Genomic DNA, 14,289 nt, shown 5'->3' with positions numbered 1-14,289 from the left:
AAGAAGTCGATTTGAGAGCTTGTCATGCCACTCTTATAGGTTATAAGATGTTCGTCTCTCTTTTTAAAACATGTATTTGCGATGAGAAGATCAAAGGTTGAAGAAAAGTCTAAAATAGTTTTACCCCGAAACCATGGCCTCCGTGAATACTCCCATACCCAGTCACTTCTCTCCTAACTTGGCCATTTAAATCTCCTCCTAAGAAAATCTTATCTCCTAAAGGTATGCCTTGAACCAAACTCTCTAGATCCTCCCAAAATCTTATCTTGTGTTGTTCGTCCGAACCCACTTGCGGTGCATAGGCGCTAATCACATGGAAAGCACCTCCCTCCACCACAAGTTTGATAGAGATGATCCGATCTCCCACCCTCTTGACATCTACTACGTCCTTCTTCCACTGCTTATCCACAATTATTCCAACCTCATTCCTATTCTTCACCTTTCCTGTATACCAAAGTTTGAAACCAGAAGAATCCAACTCCCTAGCCTTTGCACCAACCCATTTCGTTTCTTGTAGGCACATAATGTTAATCTTCCTCCTTGTCATGGTATCCACCACCTCCATGGACTTTCCTGTTAGAGTGCCTATGTTCCATGTCCCAAATCTCAACCTTTTGTCGCTTCGACCTTTACCTTTTCCTTTGTGAACTAGCTTATTTACCCTCGTCCGTTCACGAAAACGTGAGAACCCTTGCTCATTTAACACTACATCCGGGCACCGATGCAGCGGCTCTTGCTTTGACACCGTACTCGAGCCATACGGCGCGTTACTTCCGGGTAACGACCTAGCTTTAGCGCAATAATGTCTTTGATTCATGTCATGGGGGGTTCGGCTATATTTTTACGTTGGTTGCCGAAGACCTAACACAACCCTCCTCCTTTATCCGGGCTTGGGACCGGCTATGTACCGCAAGTGTAACATAGGCGGAGTTATATTAAGGGTTTGCATAAACAAACAAAATTATTAACACTTAGAGCTATAATTTCCTGAGCAAAAAGGAAAAGCTAAACTTTTTATATATTTCAGTGTAGACAAATTTGTGTCACTAATAGTTACTATGGTATAACAAAAATAGGATGGTTAAAGGAGTTACCAACCAAAAATAAATGTACATGGTTAACTTAGGAGGGTGATGAACTAGATTGCTCATCTAGACTCTGGCTTCTTCTCCTTTTACTTTTCCTAAGTCTCTCTTTGATTTCTTTTTCTTTGGTATCCACAAATTCCATCAAGTCCTTGAAACTAGTACTTTTGAGGTTCCTTCTAGGAGGCCTTGGTTGAATTTCCACATCAACTTGTTCAGGCTCAGGGCTAAATCTGGTGTATTGACAGAACACTCTAACAAAGAATACAACCAAAGAAAGGAAGCATGCAATGCCACATATGAGAAAGAGGCCCCAGAAGCTACTCAGAGACAGTTTATTTGAGTCTTCAACATTGAGTTGCGCAGTGCAGTCTCGCTTCAAAAGCCATTTGTCATGGATCTTTTGCAGTTCCCCGTTCTCCGAAAGTTGAAGGATGGCAGTTGACAAATCAACAGCAAGCGGTGAATCCCTTTGGAATGCCTGTGATCCCATTTGAAAATAATGACATCAGAATAAGATAATCTTACAAGAAAACTTGGCATAAATTTAAGGAGTGTAAAAAACTATAGACATGCATATGAAGAATTGAGGATACTTACAAATCCCCAACCACTTTTAGTGAACTCCTGTCCAACTGTTCTGAACTTACAGTTGGTATTGGACATGAAGAGCTGAATATAAGGAAGCTCATCAACAATGGCCACAACCCCTCCATTCCTTGGTCCGCGTTCAAGAGCATCAACATATGCCTCCATATTTTTCAGTGTAACTATCCTAGATGGTGCTATGTTGAGTTCATCTGTCAGATACTTTTTCGCAAAAGATCCTTCTTGGATTCCAATTGGTTGAGTACCTGAGATCAAGCTGTCAATTCCTTCAATCTGTGATGAAAGTTGCTGCACTGTGAGGATGGATGTTAAGCTAGCTGTGTAGCTTGAATTGATGATTAAAACCACCCAAAGCCATATGAGTAGAACCAATCGACCGAGTGCACTCACAGTGTTCTCTCCTGTGCAAGGTGAAAAGCAGAGAAGATAGAAGTCAGAGTTCTCAAACCATGAATGATACAAAACATATAAGGAGTGTTACAACAGAAAATGGAAAATAAAAAATAGAAGTGAGAAATTTGAGGAACATACTGTGTGAGAAAAACATTGTTGAGAAACTAAACCTGCACAAGAGGAACTGCTCTCAGCACAAGAGAAGATTTGAGCCTAAATAAGATGCAAGATTTATCTGAAAAGGCTTTAAAATGATCAAAACATACTAACCAACACACTGTTATAATTTGTTTCCTTGGAGGACCGCGGAATTCTTCATTGTGCCGGTGCTCAAGAATCCACACGACGGCTCCCACGAAGAGAAAGAATGCACCAGTAACTAACCACATTTTAGTGGTGAATGGCTTTAGAAAGGACCAAGGGCTTGACTTGATTTCCTTAACAGGAACAACAACCACCAGCCCTGATTCCATGTAAGGCTGAGTAAAATCCACAATCCTTGTCCTGTTGGTGACAATTGTAATATCTCCAACAACTGCATCAAAGTTCTGAAAAAAAGGAAAGGACTAAGTTAACATAACTACAACCTCAAGATAGCTACTTAGATTAAGAAAATGATTAATAAATTAAGCCGAAAATTAGACTAAGAAACTTACATTTTGTGCAACCTGATATGCAAGGTCATCATAGCTGGGATTTCTATCACCATGACCATATAATATATATTCTGTTGGAACAGGATAAGGCAACAACTTTATGGCTGCTTCAAAGACATCAATGCAATAGCCTTTTACCCCAGGAGGGTTCTTGTCCTTACCAACAAACTCCAAATAGCTTACTCGATTAGGCACTGCGATTCTCAATGGTTTCCCATTGTTTGGGAATACCCATCCCCTTGGTGTAACTGTTGTTTCTCCAGGCCATATAACACTATATAGGTGTTGGTTGCTTGCCGAAGCGTTAGGTGGTTTCAGATACAAAATTTCAGGAGCTATAACTGAGAGACCAGAATAATTAGACCAATAACCAATCCTACGAGTTCCAAACCCGCCGATATTCATGATATCATAAGCTGGATGAATCAAATTCTTATCCATACCAAACTGAACTGGGCCACTCACACCAGTGAAGTTTGTTTTCAGAATTGTCTGAAGAAACTTATCGCCGCCATCAAACACACGGAGTGCTGAAAAATGCAACATACTTGAATTTGTGTCTTGCAACTTAGGATCCGAGGAGAAAGATATGTTTCCACCTTCATTGAGAAAAGTATCCAGAGCACGCGCTGCTAACCAAACAGAATCATATGCATAGAATGCATAAGAATTGAAGCCTGCAGTCTCATTGTTCTTTCTGCTCTTCAGATTTGAGATGAAACTCTTCTTAAGATCAGTGTCAGGCGTGTGATGCCGCAGAGCAACAACTCCTTGTAGTATATTAAGGGTGTCAGTGTTAACCTGCTCCATAGAATCCAGCACAGAAGGAAGCCAATCTGTTGCAATCCACACATAGCCACTAGTCATCATCCCAATCTTCTTGGCAAGTGCAAAAATTGACAAGCCAGAATCAGGATTAACATGCAGCACATAAACACGTGATTCCATCAGGTTCACCTGATTCAACAAGTCACTGATATTACTCATGGGGGCTCCAGGAGGGAATGCGGCCTTGTAAGATATCTTGGCACGTTTCTTAGCAAGCGCATCGCCCAACACTGAAATTCCATTTCTTCCATTGTCATCATCTACAAAGATAGCTATTACCTCCCTCCACCTATAGTGATCAACCAAGTCTGCAATTGCATACATCTGGAAATAGTCATCTGGCGTGGTGCGGATGAAATATGGATACTGGAGTGACACTAAAGCAGGGTCTGTCGCGAATGAAAGAAGAGGCACATGGAGTTCATTAGCCACATGAGAGATGACATGAGCTATTCCAGATGATTGTGGACCAATTGCAGCAACCACTTCATTCTCCATCAACTGCAGAGCTACATGATCAACAAAATCAATCAAATTCCCTTTTCTCACACCCAAAATGCAAGAGAACGTGTACTATCTAAACATATATAGTCCACAGAAACTCCTCTCTGGTTTCTGTCCAATGAGAACAATGAAATACTAAGATGTTATAAATTGATTCTTATCCACAAAGATGGCCACACAAATGGGGAAATGATTGATTATGCATACACTATTTTTTGGAAGAATATACATTTAACGTGCAATGAAACACATACTACTGCATAGCATAATGTGAATTAACAAGCATAGACATTTAGGCAAATTCACTGTAATACGATTTTTTTTTCTTTTTCTTTTTTGATATGGTAATTCATAAAGTTACAAAACCCGAATAAGAAGCTATAGAACATGTTTTATTTGATTGGCAGGGTCCATAACAAGACAATTACAGTTTCAACAAAAGAAATGCAGCTTGAAGCTACTGAGAAGTTTCGGAAAATACCTTCCACGGTTCCAAGAAACCCGCTGCAATTTGTATCATGCAACATAATTTCAAGTTTAGTCGAACGAAGGATGCTTTTGTTAGCATTAACATCATCAATAGCAGCCAATACACCAGCTTTAGCTGATCTTCCAATGACAGAATTCAAAGTAAACAGCACCCCAATTTTCAAAACTCTTGGACTCGAAGAAGAAACGGTAGCATTTCCAATGGTAGCTCCTGTCCTCCCCACCACTTCTATTGGAATCCAGGAGCAGAAAACCAAGAGGAACAACACCATCACCATGCTGCCATGCCTTGTAAGCAAGTGCACCTCCATTTTTGAGAGAACCTGTTATCAAACCAGCATCAAAACAAAGCACATGTCATGTGCCAACCAGTTCAGGAGCAGCACAAAGAGGAACATCAACACATGACAAGAATAATCATAACCAGAATGAGGCAAACGCAAGGATATATTTACCTACAACCAACAACTTCAGAGGAATTTAAGAACTTCCACATTTGCAGCAAGGAAAACAAGATTCATCACTCAAGAGAAGAAAAAACATTGTATCAGCAATTTGAAGTTAAAAAAATGAGATACACCCTTACCCAGATGAAAAAGATATGATATTCAGCATATCCAGACTTCAAGCCTTATTTAAATATATATGTTACTATCACAAGTAATAATAACCCAATCAAGCTCAGTTATCCAGACAATAAAACAAACACTTAAAAGGCAGAAAAACCATACATAAAATATTGGGGTGTGTTTGTAAAGTGGAGACCCACATGCCTAGTATATATAATTGTCAATTTGAGAAAAGAAACAATATAATATGCAACATAACAGAAAACCTTGAGAACAAGTTAAAGAAGATATAGGGTATCTGAGATTACCTCAATACCACACTTAACAGAAGATAAAGAGCTTTGTAGCTAGCTAGTTGCAACTTGCAAGAGTTATGAACTCATTACATCACTGAAAGAAGCTACAATGTTCCAAGATCAAAGCAAAGAATCATTTACAAAGCTTTCAAAGTTTCAGGCATCAACCAGTGCCTTAATTATCACTTCAGTTTTACCTCATATTATGCACATGAAAGAATCAAATGACTAGAGCAATTTAACAAAGTACAAAATGTTAAAAAAAATATCATTCAGATTCAGACATCGTTGGTAGGTACTAGGTACCCCAACCAAAAGTGTCTTTATCTGTAATATCTTGAATTTGTAACAGTCAGTAGATTATCTTTTGGTTCCCAAAAAATATCCCATGCCCTTTCATTATTTGTCCAAAATATTGTATAGGATATAAACACTCCAAAATTTGTCCTTTTCTAAGTTGATCAAATTCTTGGTCACAAAGAACAAACATTTCTTGGTCAGATTCATGAACGTCACTTTATATGGTAATAATTTTCATGTAACACATGTTCAAAGTAGTTTTAATATGTATATATACACTGTGGCCATTATCCAAAGTTCACAAAAAGAGAATTTTAGAAAATGATGCAAGATAATGATTTCAGTAAAATACCATATTATTACAATCATAAAATGTAAAACAATATATAAATTCTTATTTGATTATATATATATATATGCGTGAATGTGAGTTTACTTATTAGTCCTTGCAAGGTAACGTGGCATATATTTTATGAATCATGTATAACATATGGTTATATAGAAAATTAATTTTTATTAGCATCAAGCATATTTGTTTAACTTTTGTATTGCTGAATTGAAATAAGTCAAACAATAACACGTCATTATAAACCCAAATGTCGTAGTTATAGCCCTTAATTGAAGTATGAAACGATAATTAAAAGTTAAAATATTAGTTCAGTTCTGTCAACATTAAAGTAAAATAAAATTAAAAAAAGCGTTTAAACTGCTTTATTCTTATCATCACCTGATTCAATCTAATTGTTCGAGATTCATTAATTCAAATATTTATATTTCGTACTAAAATTTTTTTTTAAAGGAAAAAAAAATTCCTGACAGCTAAAGTTAGGATTGCAAATAACGTATCACCGAATTTGAATGAATTTTACATGCACCTTCTTGTAACAACCATACAATATACAATTTTTGTTATGTTATTATATTTATTTCAAAGTAAGGAATTGATTCCAAACTAGTGATACCGGTTGGTCACACATCGATATTAATAGTTTATGTATGGTCATTTAAAGTTTAATAATTAACTAGATTTAGATTGACATCCGTACAATGCGCAATGTGATAAATTAATGATAGTATAAAATATATTTTAATAAATATTATATTATTTAAAAATTAATTAAGTTATACATAAATTAATATTAAATTTGATGTATTTTTATTTAATATTTTATAATACAAAAATTTTGTATATTAAAATTGTATAAAGTTATATTTTTATTTTTTGTTTTTATTTTTGTATTTGTTTTAATTGACGGATTCAGTCTTTTTCTGTGATGTTTATTTATTTTTTATTTTTAATTGATGTTAGACTTGTCTTTTTTTGATATATTTCTGTGAAGATATATTCTTTTTAAACTGTTAACTTGTATATATATTTTATTGTCTTTTTTGTTCCATCTTTGTATGTATGATTTTTATTTGAAGATGTGTTTTGGATTCGTTTACTTTTCTTTTTTCTTAATCTCTTAATTGGTATGTATGTTATCTTAGATCAGATGATATTAGTGTTGGTGAAGTTGGTTCCTATAATTAATAAAGAATATAAACGAGCAACATAAATGATGTTTTGAATAAATGAAATCTTTTTTAGTATTACCTATTAAATTTGTTGTAATAGGAGTTGAGTTTCAATTTTTTTTTTGTTGAGACAAATATCTTAGTAACAGTTTATTGTTAAATATCTTTTTTAAAGTTAAAATCATTTACTATAAGTATGAGGCTATATAAATTCTTCAATTGAGATGATGCTTTAGTGTTATTGGTGACTTAGAGTATAATTAGATTTGAGGCAGTTGTGTTTAATATTTTTTTATCAAATAGTACAAAAGTTATTTGATAGTCCTGTTCAGCAATTTAAGTTCAAGCAGCAGTATATCAACCACAAAATGATCAAGGAAATCATGCACTTCAGAATAAAGTAAAAATCAAATATCAATGTGTATGTAATCTGAATGGAATGAACAATAATTTTTTCTTTCGAGTGAGGGACATACTCCTCAATGATAACAATTCATAATTTCTTACCACTCCTCTATTCTCTGCTTCCTTTTTATCATTTTCTCTCTCTAAGTTGTTACGTAACTAACTCAATACTACCTCTAATTTTATTACTTTACTGTTCCCTTATTTTAAAGTTCATAATCCTTCATCTACGCTGGCTGTTTCTTCACCCGTTTGTCCCTCTTCTCAGCTGCTGGTTTATCTGGCCCAATTACTATCTCATCACTTTCAGTTTGCTGTATTGGGTTGGGAGTAGCAGCTGTTAATGGGCTCGTATCAATTACTCCCCCCATGACAATGACCTTGTCCTCAAAGTCTTCATTAGGAAACATTTTGGTAAGTTCGACCCAATTTACCCAAGTAGCTTCCTCTCTCGGGGTACTTTCCCATTCTACAAGCACTTGCACTTCTCTAACATTTTCTTCTGATTGGGAGACACGATTATCAATAATGGCAGCAGGCACAGGTTCAAACGGTAATGATGGGGGTAGATGATGGATGCTTGACAAACCCCATTTTGATGGTTTATCTTGTATTGATTTTTGGGGATTTTATAACCTTTTACCCACATTTATTCAATGAAATAGCATGGTTTTATAACTTCTCCTTTAATTGTGTTTAAGAGTGAAAACATGCTTTTTAGGTCTTAAAATGAATAAATTTAATTCACCTTGATTCCATTAGATACCTTGATATGTTTGTTAAGTGATTTAAGGTTTAGGAGGCAAAGATTGGATCAAGGGAATGAAGAAAGAAGCATGAAAAGTTGGAGAACTCATGAAGAAATGAAAGAACCGAAAAGCTGTCAAGCCGACCTCTTCGCACTTAAACGACCATAACTTGAGCTACAGAGGTCCAAATGATGCGGTTCTAGTTGGGTTAGAAAGCTAACATCCGGGGCTTCGAAACGATATAAGATTTGCCATAGTTGCTACAAGTATGGTGGCGCGCACGCGCATAGTACGCGCACGCGCCGTTGCTGCCACCTAGTCCACTTGAAGCAAAACGTGTCCAGCGATTTTAGAAGCCTTGTGGGCCCAATCCAACTCATTTCTGATGCTATTTAACCCAAGGAGTGAAGAGGGAAACACATGTTAGTTACCATTAGTTTAGTTTAGCATAGTTTAGTTTGAGAAGTAGTTTCTAGAGAGAGAAGCTCTCACTTCTCTCTAGGATTAGGATTAGGATTAGGTTGAGTTCTTAGATCTAGATTTTAATTCATCTTCTTCTACTTCTATCTTCTCAATTCCTTATAGTTACATTCACTCTTCTTCTATTCTTTTGGTGTAATCTCTTTTATGCTGTTCTTATGTTTTGTTGTAGATCTACTATTGTTTCTTCCATTTTCTTTCAATTCAATAAGAGGTAATTCATGTAGATCTTGTTTCCTTTAATTGTTGTTGCTAATTCTTTACATTTGATTGTTGTTACAATTAATTCTTGTTGTCGATTTATGGACTAGGATTGATATAGCTCATTTGACTTTCCTTTACTACTAGTTAGAGGATGATTTAATGAGATTAATCCTTGCCAATTCTCATATTGTGGTTAGTGATTAGGATAGAGATTCTTGACCACCAACCCTTGCCAAGACCTTTTTAGGCCTTAGTTTACTTTCTTGCCATTTATCTTTCATGCTTCATATCAAAACCCCCAAAATAACTCACAACCAATAACAAGACACTTTATTGTAATTCCTAGGGAGAACGACCCGAGGTTTGAATACTTCGGTTTATAAAATTAGGGGTTTGTTACTTGTGACAAACAATCTTTTGTATGAAAGGATTATTGTTGGTTTAGAAAATATACTTTCAACGAGAATTCATTTGTGAAATTCTATACCATCAAAAATCCAATCGTCAATGCTCGTATCACTAGAGACCTCGCCCTTGTACTCCTTCAACAAAGATACATGAAAAACAGGATGAATTGTGCTACCAGTAAGAAGTTCCAGTTTGTAAGCAACCACACCTACTTTTTGTAGCACCTTGAAAGGTCCATAGAACCGCTTTCCAAGCTTCAAATTTCCACGGTTAATTACTGAACCTTGGCGATATGGTTGGAGCTTGAGGAGGACCCAGTCACCCACATTGAAACTCTTCTCGCGCCTATGTTTATCAGCTTGGCGTTTCATGCAATCCTGGGCAACCTTCAAGTGATAATGAAGTTCCATATCGAGAATTTCTCTCGCACGCAACATGTCCTCAACATCCTGAACAGTTGCAGTGTGGTTTATGTAACCTGGAATGGGACGAGCAGCGAAACCATACAAAGCCTCATGGGGTGACATCCCAATGGTGGAATGAAAAGATGTGTTGTAACAGTATTCAACCCAGGCAAGGTAAGCAGACCACTTAGAAGGGTAAGAGTGAGAGAACACACACAAATACTGCTCAATAATGCGATTAACTACCTCAGTCTGACCATCCGTTTGTGGGTGGTAAGCCGTGCTAAATAGAAGTTTGGTTCCACAGTTCTGAAGTAATTGCTTCCAAAATCGGCTCAAAAATAGTGGGTCACGATCGGATACAATCGTCGCAAGAAACCCATGAAGTCGTACCACAACATTTATAAATTTCTGGGCCACCATCTTGGCTGTGAATCCGGTCTTTAAGGGAGCTGTGCGAGCTGTTTTGCTGAACCTATCAACCACAACCAGTAACGCTGTAAACCCAGCAGAAGGAGGTAATCGGGTGATGAAATCCATGCTAATGTCTTCCCATGGTCTCATCGGCACTGGGAGTGGCTATAACAACCCTTGCGGCTTTGCAGTGATATATTTAGTACATTGACAATCCGGGCAATGATTCACAAATCGAATCACATCTTGCCGCATTCTCGGCCAAAAGAAGAGCTCACCTAACCCCTTATATGTCTTTAATATTCCCCCATGCCCGGCTGTCACCGTCGTATGAAACTGGTGTAGAAGAAAGTCTCTGAGGTTATCAATTTGGGGAACCCAAACTTACCACGATATAAAAGAAGACCATCTCGGAAGGTATAGTTCGAGGAGATGTCACCCGTGTGCAATTGCTCCTTTAGGATTAACAGTTCTTCCACTTCTTGGTTGGCCTTTAAGAGGGCTGGAATGATTGAGGCTTGGATAGTAGTGAAGGCTTGGAATTGGACTCTATCCATTTCTTCTTGCTGCCTTGATAGCGCGTCCGCTGCTTTGTCAAATTTTCCAGGTCTATATTTGATGTCAAAATCGTAACCCAGTAATTTGGAGAGGTAGTGTTGCTGTTCGGGGGTAAGGATTACCTGCGTCATAAGCTCCCGAAGACCTTGATGATTTGTTTTAATAGTGAACTTGCGGCCTAAAAGATAATGCCGCCATTTTGCTACTACCTGTGTCACAGCATATAGCTCTTGCACATAAGCCGAAGCCTGTGCCATGCGTAACCCCATTTTCTTACTGAAATACGCTATAGGATGGCCTCCTTGTGATAGAACTGCCCCTATGCCGATGCCTGACGCATCCGTTTTGACCACAAATTCTTTGGAAAAATAAGGGACTGTGAGTACGGGAGTGTGCGTCATAATGTTTTTCAACTGATGGAATGCTTGATCTGCAGCAACTGTCCACTGGAAGGCATTCTTTTCAACAGCTCCGTTAGTGGGAAAGCTAATTGGGCATACCCTGCCACAAACTTCCGATAATACCCTGTCAACCCCAGGAATCCGTGCAATTATTTCAGATTCGTGGGTTTTGGCCAAGCAAGAATAGCCTCAATTTTCGCTGGATCCACTTTCACCCCTTCCCCTGTGATCACATGGCCCAAATATTCTACTTGTTGTTGGGCAAAGAAACATTTGGATTGTTTAGCAAAGAGCTGGTTCTCACGCAGCACTTGTAAAGTGAGGGACAAGTGCTCTAGATGTTCCTCCTTACTCCTGCTATATACCAATATGTCATCAAAAAATACTGCCACGAAACGCCTCAAGAATGGCTAAAAAATATGATTCATGGTTGCCTGAAAGGTGGAAGGTGCATTCGTAAGTCCGAATGGCATCACCACAAACTCGTAATGGCCAATGTGCATTCGAAAGGCAGTTTTATCAATATCCTCCTCCTTCATGCAAATCTGGTGGTAGCCACTACGCAGGTCAATCTTAGAGAAATAGATGGCACCGTGCAGTTCATCTAAGATTTCATCAATAGTAGGGATAGAAAACTTATCTTTTACTGTAATGGAGTTGAGAGCTCGGTAATCGACACAGAAACGCCACCCTCCATCCTTCTTCCTGACTAGCAGTACTGGACTAGAGAAAGCGCTTTGGCTATTGCGAATAATCCCTGTACTCAGCATTTCTTCCACAAGCCTCTCCATTTCTTCTTTCTGGAAGTGGGGATAACGGTACGGTCATATACTCACCGGTGCAGAGCCAAAAATTAGATGAATATGGTGATCGATTTTCGCGTTGCGGCGGCAATTTGCTGGGCTCCTCAAAGACTTCTGAGAATTCAGTAAGAACCCCTTGAACACTTTCATCTTCCAAGGCAGCTTGTGGTGTGGAATCAGTATTGGTAACCTCTAAATGGAACATAGAGACAATAGCGTTGCTCGCATTGAGCTTCTTAAGCTCTCTGAAATAAAGATTAGCATCCTTCAGTAGCCGCTCACCTTGGAACACTACCCATTTACCCATGATTTTAAACTTCATGAATAATTCCATGTAGTTAATCCTAACTGTCCCTAACAGCATCATCCAGTGCACCCCTAAGACAATATCAGCACCCTTTAAGTCCAGTACATAAGTATTAACTGCAAAATTATACCCTTGAACTGTTAGTGCCAAGTTCTTGCACATTGCTCCGCAATGAATAGAATCACCGTTACCCACCATCACTTGTAGAGCAAGAGTTGGACTGAGCGACAAATTCAACTTCTTGGCTACAGACCCTTTTACAAAGTTATGAGTACTTCCACCATCAATAAGGATCATCAATTGTCGGTTAGAGTGGGTACCACGGACTCTGAGCATTTCCGCGTGAAATTCCCCTGCGAGTGCATTCAAACTAATCTTGGGTGGTTGTTCATCCCCTTCCCCAGCGTCGTCGGAATAAGATTCTGGCTCTACCACTGCCGTATGAGGCTCTTGCATCAGTTCCCGTAATTCCTCTTCCCCCACTAGGAGTTGCAATAATGATTTGCAGCAGTGACCGGGGCTGTACTTGTCGTCACAATAATAACAAAGTCCCTTTTTCCGGCGTGCACGTATATTGGCGCTGGTGAGTCTCTTGACTGGTGGGGTTTGTGGTGCGGTGGGAGAAGAATTGGTTGAGGGGGTGGGGGGGAACGAATGGTTTGAAGAGGTGACTGTGTGAGTGATGGGTTTCTGAAGTTGGGAAATCGGGTGTAAAGTTCGGTTGGGTGCAACCGATTCGGTGGCCCAAATGAGGAGTTTGATTTGCTGCTATTGTTTTTTGTGAGGCCCAATGTTACTGCATGTTTCTGCTCATGCAATTTGGCAAGAGAGACAGCTTGGATATAGGAATTGGGTCGGGCCAGCAGCAGCTCGCACTTCAGGTGCTCTTGGAGCCCAGCAGTAAACAGAGCCACAATCCACTCTTCACTCAGCCCTGTCACACGGTTGCTCAGTTCTTCGAATTGACAGTGATACTCTTCCATCGACCCACCTTGCTTCAATTCCTTGAGAGCTGTTCTTGGATCATAGAACACGTTCTTGCCAAAGCGAGCATTCATCGCCTCAAGGAATAAGTCCCAGGTGTACGCAATATTATTGTTGACTCCCCAGCGATACCATGCATAGGCGGCACCCACCAGATGGAAGGATAGTACCCGAATCCTTTGTTCAATTAGAATGTTAAAGGTCTCCAAGTATTGCCTTACCCGGAAAACCCAAACCTCTACTCCATCTCCTTCGAACATAGGAAGGTCGGCCACCTTCAATTTCCGGGGCCATTGTGGTTCTCCATCCAAATTAACAGATCCCGAGCCTTCCACCACATCATCTCTAGCAAAACTGGGATCGCCACTAGCTGCCTTCAGTTTCATACCCTCACGGAGCAGCTTTTCAATACACGCAGTGATGAATCTATCGCTGTAAGTTGCTGTTGCGTTCCTGCTATCCGTTCGTTCGCCTCCACCAAACCACGGCTCAACATCGCTATCTCATGCTTATTGGAGAGTGTTAATTCTTCTAGTCGGGATAATCGAGTTCCTTCCGTCATCTTGGGTATCTCTCAACGAGAGCACCAATTGGTAGTCCTGTTCAGCAATTTAAGTTCAAGCAGCAGTATATCAACCACAAAATGATCAAAAAAATCATGCAGTTCAGAATGAAGTAAAAATCAAATATCAATGTGTATGTAATCTGAATGGAATGAACAATAATTTTCCCTTTCGAGTGAGGGACACACTCCTCAATGATAACAATTCATAATTTCTTACCACTCCTCTATTCTCTGCCTTCCTTTTTATCATTTTCTCTCTCTAAGTTGTTACGTAACTAACTCAATACTACCTCTAATTTTATTACTCTACTGCGCCCTTATTTTAAAGTTCATAATCCTTCATCCACGCTGGCTGTTTCT

At 38.7% G+C, this 14,289-nt stretch overlaps 1 protein-coding gene across 3 annotated transcripts; it reads right to left on the bottom strand.

The window, feature by feature from the left end:
• Positions 1 to 938: 938 nt before the first annotated feature.
• On the bottom strand, positions 939 to 5,759 carry LOC127744169 (glutamate receptor 3.4-like). Of its 3 annotated transcripts, none has more exons than XM_052256451.1 (7): positions 5,442 to 5,759; positions 4,557 to 4,887; positions 2,744 to 4,080; positions 2,358 to 2,635; positions 2,226 to 2,257; positions 1,686 to 2,095; positions 939 to 1,566 (listed from the first exon to the last, which is right to left on the bottom strand). In XM_052256451.1, exons 2-7 carry the CDS (start codon positions 4,873 to 4,875, stop codon positions 1,123 to 1,125), a joined length of 2,820 nt encoding a protein of 939 aa, XP_052112411.1. In that variant the 5' UTR covers positions 4,876 to 4,887; positions 5,442 to 5,759; the 3' UTR covers positions 939 to 1,122. The 3 variants fall into 3 exon arrangements, with proteins under 3 accessions (XP_052112411.1, XP_052112410.1, XP_052112412.1); XM_052256450.1 differs by lacking the exon at positions 5,442 to 5,759 and adding an exon at positions 5,020 to 5,144; XM_052256452.1 differs by lacking the exon at positions 5,442 to 5,759 and having other exon boundaries at positions 2,744 to 4,072; positions 4,557 to 4,666.
• Positions 5,760 to 14,289: the final 8,530 nt, after the last annotated feature.

This window comes from Arachis duranensis, unplaced genomic scaffold (assembly GCF_000817695.3).
Source record: "Arachis duranensis cultivar V14167 unplaced genomic scaffold, aradu.V14167.gnm2.J7QH unplaced_Scaffold_232525, whole genome shotgun sequence".
NCBI classification, from domain to species: Eukaryota; Viridiplantae; Streptophyta; class Magnoliopsida; order Fabales; family Fabaceae; genus Arachis; species Arachis duranensis.
This window is presented reverse-complemented; position numbering and strand designations above follow the sequence as displayed.